Source organism: Myotis myotis, unplaced genomic scaffold (assembly GCF_014108235.1).
Source record: "Myotis myotis isolate mMyoMyo1 unplaced genomic scaffold, mMyoMyo1.p scaffold_m19_p_1, whole genome shotgun sequence".
In the NCBI taxonomy this organism is placed as follows: Eukaryota; Metazoa; Chordata; class Mammalia; order Chiroptera; family Vespertilionidae; genus Myotis; species Myotis myotis.
In genome coordinates this window covers 150,928,380-150,947,496 of record NW_023416313.1, presented here as the reverse complement: position 1 = coordinate 150,947,496, position 19,117 = coordinate 150,928,380, and the positions used below count along the sequence as shown (strand labels likewise).

At 44.8% G+C, this 19,117-nt stretch overlaps 1 protein-coding gene and 1 pseudogene across 1 annotated transcript; both read left to right on the top strand.

Annotated features, from left to right (window-relative positions):
- Window positions 1-4,379: 4,379 nt before the first annotated feature.
- On the top strand, window positions 4,380-18,703 carry LOC118649109 (ribonuclease 4-like). Its single transcript, XM_036295923.1, has 2 exons — window positions 4,380-4,526; window positions 17,484-18,703. Exon 2 carries the CDS (start codon window positions 17,501-17,503, stop codon window positions 17,939-17,941), a length of 441 nt encoding a protein of 146 aa, XP_036151816.1. The 5' UTR covers window positions 4,380-4,526; window positions 17,484-17,500; the 3' UTR covers window positions 17,942-18,703.
- Window positions 12,161-12,579, top strand: LOC118673703 (annotated as a pseudogene).
- Window positions 18,704-19,117: the final 414 nt, after the last annotated feature.

The window sequence follows — 19,117 nt, the reverse complement described above, 5'->3', positions numbered from 1 at the left end:
TGCAGGAGGCAGCTGATCGATGTTTCTCTTTCATCGATGTTTCTAACTCTCTATCCCTCTCCCTTCCTCTCTGTAAAATATCAATAAAATATATATTTTTTTTAAAAAAAAAGAAATGTGGAGATTAAACTCTTCCCTCCATCACACAATTTTACTATTAGTCTTAAGGACAGAATTAAACATGTGCACTCTGTATAAAGGGGGAAAGTGCATCAGCACTAGAGTCCTTAGAAGGAGAACCCACCCTTCCCCAGTCTGTGCAGGGAAACTACTGGCTTAAAGAGGAGAGACAGAAAAACATTTCAGAAAAAGGAGAATAACTTTCAAGTTCAAGCTGTCAGAACATTTTTTAAATATATGAGCATATTTTTCAGTTGGAAATTGTTTCACATCTATTGCAATCACTGGCAAAGATATAGAGTTTATTAATCATGGACTACAACTTCCCATTATATTTTAAAACACAAATGGATAAGACTTAGATGCACTTTAATAAAAATTAAAGGGTCGAGCCCCTTTAATAAAATTTTAAACTTTTTTCTCAAAAAACCTAATTTTCTGTTTCCTCATAACCTCATTGTGCCAAGATGAAAATAAAAACAATTAGAATGAAAGCAATTCACCATTCACCTGACTCTGCACTGTCAACTGTGTAGGCAGGCTGTGGGTTTCCCCAAGGTTGCCCAGTGAAATCCCAGAGGCAGAGAAGGGCTGTGGCTGTGTTCAGAGGCTGGAGGCTGCTCCCCGCCGTCACTGCCAAACTAATCCCAGAGGCTGATCTGTCTGTGTGAGCTGGGCTGGAACTGGTGTTTCAGGCCATGGGACTGTTTGTGTGTGACTGTGATATTGGGGTGGAGTCCCTTGTCTCTGTTGTTAGGCGATTCATCAGAGAAGGGTTGTGTTGAAGTCTTGTCCCCAAAGGCTGTGGGAGGTGCTGCTGCTTCAGTCTCCTGGGACTGCTGAGGCAATCAGGGTGTTGGAATGGGCCTGGCAGCCATCTTCCCTAACAAGTGACTGGCTGATAAGTTTTTATAACTCACTTCTCAGTGTCTCTTGAAAAAGTGATATGTGATTAATTTAAAGTAGGTCCCACTCTCAAATAGCTTGTCTGCCCACAAAGCACAGTGAGGGTTTGGGCACTCTGCTCGATGCCAGTAAAGACCCCACTCTAGGGACCCCATATCCTGTTACCTCTCTTTGCTCTTAAAAGACATTGAACTTTGGTGTTTGGCAGAACAAATGTTCTGGTCAGAGGCATGCCTGTCCCTTCCTCTCCAGAGGCTTCAGTAACCCTGAGGCACCAAGTACTGAGGGAAACCTGTTTATGGCAGTTTGCTTGGTCCTCTTCTCACTACCCCCAAGTTCTTTCCTTTTAGCTCAGGATTTGGTTGGGGATGCAGGCAAGCAGGGAGAGGACGGGAGAAAGTGAAGCTCAGGCAGGACTGTGTCCCAACACAACTGAAAAGCAGGGGAAGTTTGTCCTTTTTGGGTTCTCCATGCTGCCCATGTCACCTGCCCATGTCAGCAGGTCTGGGATGTGTGGGTTTTTTACTTCTGCAGGAAAGAATTCAAGTCACAAGCCCAGCTGATTTTGAGAGTATGTTTATTAAAGGTTGGGACAGTGACACAAAGGAAGAGCTTTGGATAGAAGAAGCAAGATCACAGTAACAGAAGTGACCCTAGACTGGGCTGCCTAACTCAGAAAAGGAAGTCCCAGCAACAGATGTGAACCTAGACTTGGCTGCTAGATCACTGAGAAGTAAAAGTGTGAGAGATAACAGTGAGCCAAGTGGGGGCTGCTTTTGGCTCACTGAAAAGTTAGACAAGAGGAGGACCCTGGAAACTTAGGAGAAAGAAAGTAAATCACACACCTGAGGAAAGGGTGGCGTTGGTATGCTCAGGGGAGAGCATGTCTTGAGGATTTTATCTGTTTTCTGTAGAAGGGAATTTTAGGGGAGGTCTTCATCAGAATATTCATCAGCTGTTTAGGCATGTATTTTAACATGCTTATGTATCAAATGAGAGTATAGTGGGGTTTGGGAACATTCTCTGGTCATCTTTAGCTCTATCTTGGATTTGTCTGGCTCTAATTGGGTTTTTTGTTATTTATTCCCCTGACTTCATTTGTTCTTGGGTTTGGTACTAATGGCACCACAGGGTCTCTGTTATCTGTCTCCCTGATCACGGTGATTTTAGCTCCTCACTCTCTGTTTGGTTAGGTGTCCTTCCCTAAACAAGGACACCTGCTCCTGTGTTTCCTTGGTTAGGCAAGATAGAGTCTTATGATTTACTAGAGGCCCGGTGCACAAAATTCATGCAGGGGGGTGAAGGGGGTGTCTCTCAGCCCAGCCTGCACCCTCTCTAATCTGGGACCCCTCAGGTGATGTCTGACTGCTGGCTTAGGCCCGATCCCTGCCTAAACCGGCAGTTGGACCTCCCTCTCGAAATCCAGGACTGCTGGCTCCTAACCGCTCGCCTGCCTGCCAGCCTGATCCCCCAAACTGCCCTCCCCTGCTGTCCTGATCCCCCTAACTGCTCACACCTGATGACCTGATCCCCGTAACTGCTCTCCTGCTGGCCTGATCACCCCTAACTGCCTCTGCCTTGGCCCTACCACCATGGCTTTGTCCGGAAGGACGTTGGTCTAATTAGCATATTACCCCTTTATTAGTATAGATAGAGGCCTGGTGCACTGGTTGGGGCTGGCTGGTATGCCCTGAAGGGGGTCCTGAATCAGGGTGGGGATCCCCTTGGGGAACGGGGCCGGCCTGGGCGAGAGGCCACAGGGGGTTTGCAGGAGGGCCATGACCCCATCAGGGTGGGTGGGTCTCTGCTGGGGGTGGGGCCAGCCTGGGCGAGGAGCTGATGGCCATTTGCCGGCTGGTCATGCCCCCAATGGGGTGAGGGTCCCCTGATGGGGTGGGGTGGGCCTGGGCAAGGGCTGATGGCCATTTGCAGGCTGGCCACACCACCATCTGGGTGAGGATCCCTGCTGGGGGACATGGCCAGCCTAGTCGAGGGGCTGAAGGCCATTTGGGAGCAGTTTGCAGGCTAGCCAAGCCCCCAGCTTTGTCTGGAAGGATGTCCGAACAGTCTCCAGAAGGTCTCTGGTCTAATTAGCATAGTACCCTTTTACCAGTATAGATTAGCTGGCTGTTGATTGCTTGGCCCTTTGTTTAAATATTTTGTCTCCATTTTCCTTATATGCCAGAAAATTTCCCTAGTTTTTTATTAACCTGCCTCATCCACTTTTCTTCTTCCTTAAGTCCTCAGGCCCTTCTGGTTACCAAAACTGTTTCTAAGATAGGCTCTAGAGCACATGCCCAAGCATAACCCACTGACAGCTGTTTAAAGAGCTAATCTCTCCTGGAGAGAGTGCTTTGGAATAGGGACCAATACCTCCAAAGTGAAGGCATATCCGTGGGTTTTAAGGATTATCAGTAAGCTAGAAGCAGAGCTTACCTGGGACTCTACCTGCCTTGTTTGGTAACCACTACCAAACCCAGTTGTGCTGGTGAGCCCTGAGAGAAGCCAAGAGAGTTTGCATGGTTAGTGTCTCCAAAGTGAGATCAGAGAATGCATTTTTAGACCAGGAGGGATAATAAAAAGACCTTGGGCCTAGGTGTCAGTCACTGTTTTAGAAAGACTGTAGAGATGATAAGACAGTTATTCTTCTCTCGGAAGGTTTAATCAAATGGAGAAACAATGAGATCAATTAACCATCTAAGGAGTGATGCTTATCAGTGAAGATAATCAGTTTTGCAGCTGTGCTACAAGGAACAGAATATTGGGGGCTCCTGATTAGTCTCTTGTGAACAGCTGAGGATGAAGTAAGGAGAAGCCCAGGAAATATGGCAAGGATAGTTCTGAGGGTTAGTAGCTGGGAGGTTGAGGTCAAGGGCAGTGGGTACTAATAGCTGTCACATGACCTTCTCTATACGTGCTTTCCTGGTTCTGTGAAACCTATGAATAACCTACTTATTGGCATGGCATCCTTTCATGAAACCAAATTATGTGGGTAAATAGACAGGGCAGGGGAACAGCATTCTGCTGGAGACCACATCTACTCTGCGGGGTTCTTCCAAGGCAGTTGTTGGAGTTGCCCCATAGATCAGAAACAGCGTCTTTTGGATCCAGATCATATATGTGAACAATGAAACCTTGGTCCTATCATGGGCAAGAGTAAGAGCCATGAGCATCAGAAAAAGGGCCGCTTTGGGACAAAGGGCCATATTTACCAACATCAAAAATTGTCTCTTGGAACAAATCTTTAATCTACTCCAGTGGGTAAATATTTGATCTAGTCATTCCTAAGAAAAAGGTGAATTTCTTTGTTTGCCAAGGGCAGTGTCCTTGGTTTGCATATCTCTGCCAGGATTAGGGATCTTTTGAACTAGTTTCCCCACCCAGTTCATTTGATCGCTATATAATCAGAACCAGTGGGATCTAGTGCACACAGCAGGAACCCATCTCCAGGAACCAAGAGCTGAAACCATCTTCAGTTGGAGGAACTCTTCCAGATTTTGGTAAGATTCTTACCCCTGGGTAATCTATCACTGTATTTTTTAAATATATACATACTATTTCTAGACATTTAGCTATTTCAATGAAACAATTTTTCCCCCTTTAAGCACTATGGGCCCAACTTATGAACTAAGAAAGAAGGAAACAGATTCTACAGCAGTGGTTCTCAACCTTCCTAATGCCTCGACCCTTTAATACAGTACCTCATTTTGTGGTGACCCCCCACCATAAAATTATTTTCATTGTTACTTCATAACTGTAATATTGCTACTGTTATGAATCATAATGTAAATATCTGATATGCAGGATGTATTTTCATTGTTACAAATTGAACATAATTAAAGCATAGTGATTAAACACAAAAACAATATGTAATTATATATGTGTTTTCCGATGGTCTTAGGCGACCCCTTGAAAGGGTCGTTTGACCCACAAAGGGGTCGCGACCCACAGGTTGAGAACCTCTGTAAGTTTAAAAGGAAAGCAGATTTCTTTGGCACTGTGTGTGTGTGTGTATGTGTGTGTGTGTGTGAGTGTGTGTGTGTGAGTGTGTGTGTGTGTGAGTGTGAGTGTATGTGTGTGTATGTGTGTGTATGTGTGTGTGTGTGTGTGTGTGTGTGTGAAGAGAGATCAGTAAGACAGGGAGCAAGTGGAGGTTTCGGAGGGATTCCTGAATTGTGATAAAATCCCCAAAGACCTGGGAGGCCATTTGCTGAAGGGCGTCTGGATGCCCCCAGAAACAGCCATTAAATGTGGCAGAGCAAGGAAAGAAACAAAAAGAATGCTTTTAGCTCTGTTTTCTTCTAATTGTCCTACTAATTTTTTTACTTAAAAAAAGTTTTGATTGCTCTTTAAGAGCCAAGTGGAACACATCCAAGATCAAAAGAAGGTTCACTGGCAGGATGAAGGGAAGAAAGAAGGAAAAGAGATAAAGGGAGGACTATGTCTTGAGTGTTATGCCTTCACTTTGTGGGATACTGCCCTAGAACCGTGGTCGGCAAACTGCGGCTCATGAGCCACATGCAGCTCTTTGGCCCCTTGAGTGTGGTTCTTCCAGAAAATACCACAAATACCACATGTGGGCGTGCATGTACAGTGCAATTGAAACTTCTTGGCCCATGTGCAGAAGTCAGTATTTTGTGGAAGAGCCTTGTCCTAGGCAGATTCACTTACCCACCACAAATAATCTGTCTCATACTTGTTATCTCCCAAACTTCATTTTATGTCTTTTGGGGAAATTTAGAATTGAATATATGAGTCAGCAAGTTGTGAGGCGGGGAGCAGATATTAGACATTGGTGGCCATGGTTGTACTGGCTGGGCTTTGGTTTCTGGATGTCTTAGGAATTCAAGTTCACAATAAACCTGAGAAAAATTTAGCTAAGTTCTTACAGAATTAATGTGTAAATTCTACAGGTTTGAAGCAAAGATTTTCCTTTACCTCTCCAGACTGGGATGGATCTCCACCAGCAAGTGCCTTTGTAGGATATGAAGGCCCTGTGTGGCATCAGTCCAGGGACTTAAGTAGAGGTGGTGTGGGCTTATATTCTGAGCCTTAAGAAATGATATGTCTCAGTGAGATTGAATCTCAAGTCTTCTTATCATCTATTTCTTTCACCTGGTGCCTTCTGCTATCAACAAAACTTATACAAACTTGGTCTCATTAATTTCACTAGATTTTTGCTAGTAAAACAGGAAAATATTCTCTTATGCTTAAATAGAATCATGGAATTTCAGATTTTAGAGTTAGCAACTCTCTCATTCTATATATGAACAAACTTAAGCCTGGAGAGGAAAATGAAGTCAATCACTAAAAAAAAATACAAAAAAATGGAGGGTCTACTGTGAAGCAGGCACTGTGATTCAAGGTGAATAAGATGGGCTCTGCCCTCCTGTAGAGTGTACACCAGTAGGAAACACTGACAAGGGGACAGGTGATTGGATAACAGCTTGGAAATGGCACCCGTGGAAATTTGCAATAGGTGTATCTTTATTTTGTGATATCCTTGTGAGCAGATCCTGAGCTTTATGACTGTTGCTTTGACACTTGTATCTAATGGGGTATCCTTGGTCTCAATATCTAAGCACAGTGTTTGGACAGACACTAGACAGGCCCAGCAGCTCAGACTCCCTTCTTTGAACAACAATATCCCCACAACCTATAGAGCATTGGCACATGTTAAAAGGACCCATGGTCTCCATTACTGCATGGAAGATGTTGGCAACATTTCTATCCACCACTGCCACCTAATGACTCTTTTGGCTACTACAGCTCTGATTCTACTTTCTGATTTCGAACTCTGGGTTTCTGGCCCCAGGCAGAGAGGTGTTGACTTGGTGACCCTAAAGTCCTGTTCCATCTTAGGAGCCTGAGATTCTAAAATTACCTTTGACGTTGGAAGACAATATTTGTCTATTGAAAAACAAGAGACCTAAATGAATCCAACTCAATAAAACTTTGATGAGGTCTTCCACCAAACTAGAAAAAGAAAACACACCCAGAAGACTAAAAAGCACAATGTAAATGTAAAGAGCTTGGTAAATGGGAAGCATGGCAGGCCAGCAGCTGTGTTGAAGCAGTGGCCATGTATGAATACTTGTTATTCTTTTAGGGGTGGCTCTTCTCTCTTCAGTCATGTACCACTTTTTTTCTCAAGATCCAAGAACATGCTTTCACTTGATTCTATTATAAATTACTAGAGGCCTGGTACATGAAATGTGTGCATGGGAAGGGGGTGTCCCTCAGCCTGGCCTGCACCTTCTCCAATCTGGGGCCCCATAGGGGATGCCCGACTGCCTAGATCGGGCCAAAACCGGCAGTCGGACATCCCCCTCACAATCAGAGACAGCTGGCTCCTAACTGCTTGCCTGCCTGCCTGCCTGATCGCCCCCTAACTGCTCCCCTGCTGGCCTGATTGATGCCTAACTGCTCCCCTGCCAGCCTGATCGCCCCAAACTGCCCTCCCCTGCAGGCTTGGTTGCTCCCAATTGCCCTCCCCTGCAGGCCTGATCTCACCCCCAACTGCCTTCCCCTGCAGGCCTGATCTCTCCTCCAACTGTCCTCCCCTGGTGTCCTGATGGGCCACAACTGCCCTCCCTGCAGGCATGGTTGCCCCCAACTGCCTTCCCCTGTAGGTTTGGTTGCATCCAACTGCCCTCCCCTGCTGGCCATCTTGTCATGACCATCTTGTGGTGGTCATCTTGTGACGATGTGGGGGCAGCCATCTTGTGATGATGTCACGTGATGTCATCTAGGCTTTTATATAGGATAATTGATATTCTTAATGGAAATTTTTTCAGCTGTTATTTATTGTAATATGACCAAAAATTTTCTTTTTTTTTTTTCTTAACTAACCTTGTGATTTTTTTATTTTTAATTAAATCTTTATTGTTCAGATTATTACATTTGTTCCTCTTTTTCCCCCCCCATAACTCCCCTCCTCCCAGTTCCCGCCCCACCCTCGGCCCTCACTCCCCACCCACTGTCCTCATCCATAGGTGCACGATTTTTGTCCAGTCTCTTCCCGCATCTCCCACACCCCTTTTCCCCCCAAGAATAGTCAGTCCATTCCCTTTCTATGTCCCTGATTCTATTATAATCACCAGTTCATTCTGTTCATCAGATTATTTATTCACTTGATTCTTAGATTCACTTGTTGATAGATGCATATTTGTTGTTCATAATTTGTATCTTTACCTTTTTCTTCCTCTTCCTCTTCTTAAAGGATACCTTTCAGCATTTCATATAATCCTGGTTTGGTGGTGATGAACTCCTTTAGCTTTTCCTTATCTGTGAAGCTCTTTATCTGACCTTCAATTCTGAATGATAGCTTTGCTGGATAAAGTAATCTTGGTTGTAGGTTCTTGGTATTCATCACTTTGAATATTTCTTGCCACTCCCTTCTGGCCTGCAAAGTTTCTGTTGAGAAATCAGCTGATAGTCATATGGGTATTCCCTTGTAGGTAACTGAGTTTCTTTCTCTTGCTGCTTTTAAGATTCTCTCTTTATCTTTTGCTCTTGGCATTTTAATTATGATGTGTCTTGGTGTGGTCCTCTTTGGATTTCTTTTGTTTGGGGTTCTCCGCGCTTCTTGGACCTGTAAGTCCATTTCTTTCACCAGGTGGGGGAAGTTTTCTGTCATTATTTCTTCAAATAGGTTTTCAATATCTTGCTCTCTCTCATCTTCTGGCACCCCTATAATTCTGATGTTGGTACGCTTGAAGCTGTCCCAGAGGCTCCTTACACTATCCTTGCATTTTTGGATTCTTTTTTCATTTTGCTTTTCTGGTTGGGTGTTTTTTGCTTCTCGCATTTCAAATCACTGACTTGATTCTTGCGCTCCTCTGGTCTGCTGTCGGGAGTCTGTATAATATTCGTTATTTCAGTCCGTGTATGCTTAATTTCTAGTTGGTTCCCCAATATAAGATCGAGGGTCTCATTAGTTTTCTTGTAGATCTCATTAAGTTTATCGGCGGCTTCTAAACAGTTCTTGAGAGACCTTAAAAGTGTGGTTCTGAACTCTATATCTTCCATTGACAATTTTGTCCTGTTTCTTTGTCTCCGCATTTTGTTATGCTTCCTTGGTGCACCCCCTAGTGGTCTTTGTTCGCAGTCTTATAATTAAACCTTCATTGTTGTAGCTAATACCAGGGAGGGTTTGACCTCCAGGCCAAGTGGCTATGAGAATCAGCTGTGTCAGCAGTGAGAGAACTTCTGTCCTCTAGGGAGGTGCTAATCTAGCCTTTGCCTGAGGCTATCCGGCAAATGCCTCTGTGCAGGGCTTGGGCAGGGCGGGTCGAACAGGATCAACAGGGTGGGCCAGAGAGAGCAGTTATGGCGGCTCTCAGTCCTGTCCCCGTGGGCTCTGCCTCTCTGAGTCCCAGCACCCACTGCAAAGCTCAGAGAGAAAGCTGCACTCGCTCTGACCGAAGCCAGACAGTCCCGCTTCTCCCGTTTGAGTCTGGGTCCCTAAAGACTCGCCTGTATCTGGAGCTCAGAGTCTGCGACTCCCTCCCGATTGAAAACGCCAACCACGCCCTCCGCCGCCAGCCGGCTCCGCGCACTCCGCACCTCAGAATTTGACTTCAGCACTGCGCCTCCTCTGAGTGTCCGTATGCGTTTCTCTTTCCTCCTAGTTGTAGGACTTCCACTCAGCCAGCGTTCCTGTGGTTCTGGGTGATGTCCGTTCTGTCTTTTAGTTTCACTTTTGAAGTAGTTATTCAAAGCAGCAAACTCTGGCGTTAACCTATGCCGCCATCTTGGTTCTCCTCTCTGCCAAAAATTGTCTTAATTTATAATTTGGTAGTCTTCAACAGTGTGCCAAATTTGTGTATCATTGTTATGAATCAGACAAGGTGTATCAATGCCAAATGATGATGAGAAAGAGTGTTCTCTTTACTCCCTCTCTCACATGCCTTCCCATGAAACCATCAGAACCCTGGATTTCCTGGTCTTTCTAGATTCACAGACATACTCCAAGGGCTGTTTAGTAATACTACAGGCTTACTTATAGTGCTAGAACCTGTGGCATCTTTAAGGGTATAAAAATATTTGACATGAAAATAATTTTATTGACTTAGAAAAGTACAAAATAAAGATTACTAATTAATTTAATGTCTATAAAAATGTAACATTTGTTTTCTTTTAAATTAGGATTTGTATGAATTACATCACACTTAAGAATAAATTGAAGGTCCAATTTTTTCTCTCATCAGTTTCAAATTTTTGTGAAGTTACTTTTATTATTGGATGTGGGAATACTCACATATATTTGATATAATGTGGGGGAAGATATGATGGTTTTTAAAGGTTCTGAATGTTCTTTAAACTTTTCTCCAAAGAACTAAAGATATTGTCAGAAACTACCTGCTGCAAACACCAAATAGTTTTCAGTTCTCAAATCTTCACATTTCTTAATAGATAAAAGTTCATAAGGAATTTCTTTCCTATTTTTTATAATGTATACTTGTTTAATTCTATTTTAATAGCTATCATTGAGATAAAATCATACTCCAGGAAGAAGCATTCTATTTACTTTATGGGTTTATTTGAGTGTCTGTGATACACTGCCCCCGGGAAGTGTGAGTTCTACAGTTTAGACTGAAAACTCTTGAGAGATGATGGTAGCAATTCTCTTCTCTTCCTTATTCTTTTTTAAAAAATATTTTATTTATTAAATTTTTAATCCTCAACCCAGGATATTTTTCCATTGATTTTTAGAGAGAGTGGAAGAGAGAGGGAAAGAAAGAGAGAAATATTGATGTGAGAGAAACACATTTATTGATTGGCTGCTGTAGGAGCCCCAACCAGGGCCCTGGCCAGGGAGGGACCTGCAACTTAGGCACATGCCCTTGACCTGAATCAAACAGTTCTTCAGTCCACAGGCTGACACTCTATTCACTGAGCCAAACTGGCTAGGGCTTATTCTTCTTTTCAGGAAGATGTTAAGAAATCATTACAGCCCATTATAAGGAAAAGTTCTAAAGAGGTTTTCTTTGTTGTTGTTGTTGTTTTGTTATCACAATGTAACATCATATGCCTGTTGTATAACAGTCTATGTATATTTATAGGGAAACTAGAAAATATTCTCTGAGAATAATCTACATTGTTCCTAAGAATAAGCTTGAATTCCTCTTCCTCCAGTCTTCTGTAGAAGTTGACCCCAGACCCACTTCCAGGAATTGCATTGATTCTTCCATGCTCCTCTTGTTTTTTCTAACTAGAACATAATAATTCCACCTTTAGCCACAAACCAACTAATTCTTGGGAAATTAGGTCACCTCAGGGCAAAATTGCTCTCAACTGCTCTCCTTATAGCCAGCTGATTTATTAACTTGAATACCTGGAATCCTGACTTTAACAATCCTCTGATTCGACCTTTCCTGGGTTTAGGGTTCATTAGGAGTCTCTCTTTGACCTTTTTGGTCAGTATAGCTCAGTTGGTTGAGCATCATCCCATGCACCAAAAGGTTGCTGGTTCGATTCCTTGGTCAGATCATACCCATGGTGTTGGTTTGATCTCTGGTCTGGGTGCCTATGGGAGGCAACCAATAGATGTTTCTCTCACATCAATGTTTCTCTCTCCTTCTCGCGCTCTCTCTCTCTTCCTGTCTCCTTTCCTTTCCATCAAAACCAATTAAACACATTTTTTAAAGTCCATCTTTTTGATAGTTCTCTTATCTTACTGTCTCATCTCAGTGAACTGGAGCTCCTATTCTTTCCCCATGGATGCTACATCTCCTTTAAGGGAAGACTTGGGTATATAGTAATGGTGTCTGTGTTCCAGGACCTTGCACAGTGCCTTGTACCCAGAGGAGCTTATGTAATGTATTTTATTCAATTAATTAATAAATGAATTAGAGTGTGAATGGATATTGCAATGCTATGACTGATAGAATGGAAAATACTCAGTGAGTCTTAAGGGATAGGAAAGGATGTTTGGGGCTATAAGTTGTGTTCAGGAAGCTTAGATTGATTTTCCAAAGGAATGGCTTGCCAAGAAATGTAAGATTAATGAGGAAAATAAAATATGCACGTCAGGTTACTGAGGGTAGCTGACTCATGATGCCCTGTCCTTAAGCCTAATTTGCCCCATCATATCTTTTGCCCTAGGCAGGAGCCTTTGTTAGTAAAGATAATGATGGGCCTGGGTCCCCTGTTGCTGGTCTTCATGCTGGGTCTGGGTCTGAGTCTGACCCCACTGACTCTGGCTCAAATGACAACAGGTACAGACTCTTCCTGGCCCAGCACTATGATGCCAATCTAAGTGGCCAAAATGGCAGATACTGTGAAACCATGATGAGGAGATGAGGCCTAACTTCACTCTGCAAAGACACCAGTAACAACATCAAAGTCACCTGTGAAGATGAGAATGGAATGCCTTACAAAAAAATTTCAGAATAAGCAGGTCTCCTTTCTAGATCACTACTTGCAGATATAGAAAGGGTCCCCCTGGCCTCCTTGCCAGTACAGAGCCACATCAGGGTCCAGAGATATAGTTGTTGCCTATGAACATGGCTTGCCTGTCCCTTTGATGAGTCCTTTTACTATATATAACCAGCAAGACCCTGGCCCAGAGTTGGCTCTGCTCTCCATTCCTGGCTCTTCCCCACACACTCCAAAACAGTGGTGACTACATTCATTGCCAGGGGCCCAGAAAATGAGCTGCCTGGATCTTTTGTCTTCTGTTTTACAATATGTTAATAAATAAAAAAAAATGTCTCTGAAATCAGTAAGAATCAAAGTCTTCTCATCAATTCCTGGCTTATTGATTTTACCCATTTTCTCTACTCAGCTGCCCCAGAGAGGACGGCATGGAATACAAACATCTTTTTCCCTATCAGTTACTTCTCTCTCAGTCAACAGGGAGGTAGACTTTCTCTTCCTGTGAGTGTAAGGATGTTAAATTCATCTTACAGAGAGAGCTGGGAAATTCCAGGGCTCATGGCTGCTAAGCAAAATTTTCAAGAGTAGCAAATTGTTCTAGCTGTCAAGTAAGCCAATATTCCTTTTACAAAAGTTAAACTTTGAGGAATAGTGTTTAGAATGAAATACCAACAGATTAATTAAACTTTCTATCTACCTCCCTCTTAAACTTTCTCTCTCTCTGTCTCTCTGTCTCTCTGTCTCTCTCTCTCTGTCTCTCTCTCTCTCTCTCTCTCTCTCTCTCTCTCTCTCTCTCTCATTCCACATAAGCACACACACACACACACACACACACACACACACACACACACACACACACTCTGGGTGGGTGTCCCTCAGCCCAACCAGCACCCTCTCCAATATGGGACCCCTCCAGGGATGTCTGACTGCCAGTTTTAGGCCCTATCCCACAGGGATGAAAAAGGTAACCAGTTAGGAGCACAACATTATAATCCGGGACTGCTGGATCCCAACTGCTTGCCTGACTGATTGCCCCTAACCGCTTCTGCTTGCCAGCCTGATCACCCCCTAACCACTCCCCTGCCAGCCTGATCGATGCCTAACTGCTCCCCCGCTGGCCAATCATCCCCAACTGCCCTCCCCTGCATATTCCCTCTTTGTTTTCTTTAACATATTGGACACTGTACCTGCCCTGGTCTTGACAAACCAGTAAAAATGTAAACCCAAATGAAAAGTGCCATAAAATAAACCCCTTAAACAGGAATTTCATGAGACCTTGGAGAGGTGATATCATGTGGCTGTTTCCTCCTTTTTCCCTTCTCTTTTTTTTCTTGATGTTTCATATTTTGTCCTTTCTTTCTTTTCTCCTTTTATTCCTTTTCTGTCCTCTCTTTCTCTTAACTTTTCTGTTGGTAGAATCGTCAGTACTTGAATCTATCTTGCTTCCAGGAGATGAAGAAGAGGGAAACACACCATCATCTGAAGTTTCTTGTTTTGCTCTTTTCCCCGTTTGTCATTTCTGCCGGCCCCGGCATCTTCAGGACTTGTGTGTGGGCACTTCTTCTTCTTTTTTTTTTTTTTTAAATATATTTTATTGATTTTTTACAGAGAGGAAGGGAGAGAGATAGAGAGTTAGAAACATCGATGAGAGAGAAACATCGATCAGCTGCCTCCTGCACATCTCCTACTGGGGATATGCCCGCAACCCAGGTACATGCCCTTGACCGGAATCGAACCCAGGACCTTTCAGTCTGCAGGCTGACGCTCTATCCACTGAGCCAAACCGGTTTCGGCGTGTGTGGGCACTTCTTATTCATGTCTACAACACCTGCCTGCCTTGGTGAAAACTATAGGGGAAAAGGCCTTTCTGGGTGGGCTCAAGCCTGGCCCAAGGTGCTGAGGAACCAGGGCGGGGAGCACCCACCACCACCGCTGTGGATCCTGACCTCCGGACCACGGGGCACTCTCTAGTAATGTAACTGCAATGTCGCAGTTTGCCTTCAGAAATTAGTTGTAAGTTACTTCCGAGGTGAAACCCTACCTCAGACATTTCCTTTGTGGTTTGTAAAGATTTTAAACAAAACCCATTTACCTCCCTAACCCGGTCACAAGTTTCTGCCCAATGGGAGAGGTTTGGTGGGCAGTGTCACCCAGATACCCCCTCTCCTCTTTCCTCCTCTCCTCCCCCATCCTCTGCTCCAATCACTTGGCTGGGGGTGAGGGAATTTTCCAGGCTAACTCCCTGAGGCTGCCGGTGGGGCAGGATCACTGTCAGGGGGCGCGGACACTTCCGAGGCCTAGACCCTGAGGCTGCAGGTGTGTGTGTCTGGGGGGATCACTCCATGGGGACGTGCAAGGTTGTGAGGTTGAGACTCCTAGGCTGCCGCTGGGAGGGGATAGCTCCATGGGGGCATGGGTGCTTCTGAGCTGAGACCTGAGGCTGCAGGTGTGTGTGTGTGTGTGTGGGGGGGGGGGGATCACTCCACGGGGACATGCAAGGTTCTGAGGCTGAAACCTCCCAAAGCCATGGAGGGGATCACTCTGTGGGGGTGCAGGCGCTTCTAAGGCTGAGACCCTGAGGCTGTATGTATGTGTGTGGTGGATCACTCTGTGGGGAGTGAACTTGTTTTTGTTTTTTTTATAAAGGGTCAGGAGGGCCCCTGGGCAGCATTCCACCAGGCTGCTCAGGCTGCCTGCTATCAGCACACCCGCCCCTCCTCCCCCTTAGACTGGGGACTAAGGCAGGGCTGAGAGGACTGGGCACCACCATCTTGTGGCTATGGGAACTGCCATTTTTGTTGCAGAGTGACAGTTAATTTGCATATTACTCTTTTATTAGATAGACTAGAGGCCTGGTACACAAAAATTTGTGCACTTGCGGGCGGGGGGGGGGGGGGTCTCCTCAGCCCAGCCTATGCCCTCTTGCAGTCTGAGACCCCTCAGAGGATGTCCACCTGCTGGCTTAGGCCCACTCCCTGGGGGATCATGCCCAAGCTGGCAGTCAGACATCCTTCTGGCAGCCCAGCAGCCCTCAGGGGATGTCCACTTGCCAGTGGGGAGCAGGCCTAAGCTGCAGTCGGACATCCTTAGCACTGCTGAGGAAGCAGGAGAGGCTCCCACCACCACTACTGTACTGGCAGCCATCAGCCTGGCTTGTGGCTGAGCAGAGCTCCCCCTGTGGGAGCACACTGACCACCAGGGGGCAGCTCCTGCATTGAGCATCTGGCCCTTGGTGGTCAGTGTGTGTCATAGTGACCAGTCATTCCCAGCCATTCTGCTGTTAGGGTTAGTTTGCATATTACCCTTTTATTATATAGGCTAGAGGCCTGGTGCATGTTTGGGGGCTGGCTGGTTTGCCCTGAAGGATGTCCCAGATCAGGGTGGGGGGTCCCACTGGGGTGCCTGGACAGCCTGGGTGAGGGGCTGATGGGTGTTTGCAGGCTGGTCACACCCCCTTCAGGGTAGGGATCCCCACTGGGGTGCCTGGCCAGCCTGAGTGAGGGGCTGATGGCTGTTTGCAGCTGGTTACACCCCCTTCAGGGTCCGGGTCCCCACTGGGGTGCCTGGCCAGCCTGGGTGAGGGGCTGATGGGTGTTTGCAGGCTGGCCAAGCCCCTCCAGTGACAGAAGCTCCCAGCCTCTCCTTTTTTTTTTTTTATTCTGGGGTTTATTTACCTTCTATAATTGAAACTTTGTAGCCTTGAGAGGAGCTTAGAGCCAGTCAGGGCGGGTTTGAGGGAAGCCTTCTGCTTGCTCCAGCTCCGTGGCCACAGCCAGCTGAAAGCAGGTATCTGGGGTTTATTTACCTTCTGTAATTGAAACTTTGTTGCTTTGAGTGGAGCTTAGAGCCCGACACGGCAAGTGGGAAGCTTGGCTTCCTCCATCATTGGGACAACCAAGCCTCCGGCTTGCTCCAGCTCTGTGGCTGCCGGCCACCATCTTCGTTGGGTTAATTTGCATATAGTTGCTCTGATTGGCCCGTGAGCGCGGCTTAAGGTGTAGCTGTAGCGAAGGTACAGTAAATTTGCATGTTTGCCTTTTATTAGTGTAGATTTCTTTTATCAGTCAATTCCACAAACCTGGGAAATACCTTCATTCCCTATACCCATGTCATTTCTTTGTTCATTAGTTCCCTTCTTTTGTTTACTAGTTCACTCAACCAAAATTTACTATCTGGAGATCACTTTGGTTGGATACTCTGTTTTCTTTACTTTTTTAAAATAGGATTTATAAGATTTCCAAAAGAAACCCTTGATTTTAATACCATTAAAAGAATGTCAACAGGTGAAAAAGGTGAAGTCATTAAAATGTACAAATAGCCAGTTTTAAAAATAGCCATGGGGATGCCAAGTCAGCATAGGGAATATAGTCAATAGCATTGTAATAACTATGTATGGTGTCAGATGGGTGCTAGACTTATGGGGTGATCACTTCATAAGGTATATAAATGTGTAATCACTATGTGGTACACCTGAAACTAATATAGTATATGTCAACTGTAATTGAAAATTTTTTTAATTAAAAAAAAGAATAGGCATACGAGAGGAAAGGCTAAACCTAAATGTTACTCTATCCTTTTCCCACACTTTCTTAAATTTCAAGATGTAAGGAATGAAAATCAGTTTACAAACTCCCATTGGCATACCCCATCTATCCAAACCTTTGGGAATCAGAGACTCCAGGGAACCAAATACTCTCCAAAGATCACATGTCTAGAAAATTTCCTTAAGAGACAGACAACTCCAGTTTCATTTAGATCTGCCTTTTCTCTCTTTTCACAACCTGACCATACAGGACACATACACCTGGACATCCAGCCCGTCAGTCTCTGCCCTGAGTCATTGTACTGGTTGCAGCACCATCTCTCTATAAAAGAGAAAAGTTCTTGCTTTCAGAGAAGATCAAGTTTGCAAACTTTTTACTCTTGGGGATGCAGTGATGAGAAAAGTTGTGAGCAGAGAAGTGGGAGGAAAGAGTAGATTATCGAGTTGACAAATATCAAATTGCCATTCTCAACTCCTCTCTCTGGTGCTCAATTGTTACCTTCCTTTCTCCTACCTCTTGGTTTCTCTCCAGGCACCTCCAAGGCAGTGATGGCTCTCCAGAAGACCCTTTCATTGCTTCTGCTCTCGCTGCTGACCCTGCTGGGGCTGGGGCTGGTGCAGCCCTCCTATGGCCAGGCCACGTATGAAAGGTTCCAGTGGCAACATGTGGATTCTACAGAGAGAGGTGGCAACAACTTCTACTGTGACACGATGATGCAAAGACGGGGGATGACTTCGGGTGTTTGCAAGGAATTGAACACTTTCATCCATGAAAACATCGAGACCATTAATAACATCTGCAACGCCCCCAATATCCGGTGCAAGAATGGCAGGATGAACTGCCATGAGGGTGTAGTGAGAGTCACAGACTGCAAAGATACAGGAAGTTCCCCAGCCCCCAACTGCAGATATAGGGCCAGGGCCAGCACTAGGCGTGTTGTCATCGCCTGTCAGGGTAACCCCCTGGTGCCTGTGCACTTTGACAGATAGATACTACCCTGAAGCGGGTATCGTCCTGTGGTTGACCTTTAACTTGCTCCTTGAATAGCATGACTAATGCATTTGAGCTGTCTCAGGCTCTGCCTCCTCTGCTTATTACTCCCTTTTCTCTATATAATCCATTCTGTTAAGTACATCAAAAAGAAATGGAGACATAAACCTATAATGGGACTGGGCTTTTCTGTAAGGAAAATTTCCACAAACTCTTCTGTTTCCTTTGATAATGCTGGTCAGCTTAGCTCTCTCAGATCCTATCTTCTGGAATTTAGTTACTATGTATATGATATAGCATTACAAGTATTTTAAGGTGCTTCCATCTCAGTTATCTCATTTTAATACCACCACACCCCTGTGATGCTGATGTGGCTACATATAGAGCCCAAAGTTAAAGAATTTCCTGAAGATGATGAAGTTAGTGGAAAAGCTGAAGCAACAAATCCACTTCAACTGGCTACTAATCCCGGACTTTTTCTACTTCATCATAAGGAGTGTTTGAAAGTATCATCTTTTTAATATTCACAAAAGTCACCAGGTGGGGGAAGCATTAAATATTTGGAAATATAAACTGGCAAAATGACACTCCATTTTGTACAATTGTCTGTATAATTGGCAACCTTGTTATATTTGGATCAATAAGACTAAGACATGATACAAAGAACTTTATTTTTCTCTTCCCAAACTTTTGAATCACTGTAGTAAGTTAGAGTATTAACCATGTACTAGATCATTAAGACTCATTCACTCTTCCTGATTTAAAAGATTGTCCATGTTTTCCCTTTAATAAAGAACTCAAACTGCAGATATCTGTGAATATGTATGTCGGGCGTGCTGGGGCTGGGGTCTCCTCTCTGCGTCCTGCACAGAGGGGGAGACTTGAACCGGTTTGAGCAAGCTAGGAGGTGCTTTCAGGATTAAAGAATAATGAAAGACAGACATAAAATAGATTAAAAGCTTGGGCTTGGTGTGGTGCCTGCCCTCTGGAGGGACAGAGCACACAGAGAGAGCCAGCTCCGAAAGCTGAAAGCTGTTTATTATATACTCAGATTACAGGAAGTTACACCACATCTGGGTGGGCCTTTGACATCATGAGATCCATCCCCTTAACACTGGGTGGGAGAGTCAGATTGAGTGGCATCCAGTCTTTGACTGGTCCCGCCCTCAGGGAGT

What these genes read in the sequence shown, in the direction of transcription:
- LOC118649109 (XM_036295923.1), top strand. Translation starts at nt 17,501, where the DNA reads ATGGCTCTCCAGAAGACCCTTTCATTGCTTCTGCTCTCGCTGCTGACC.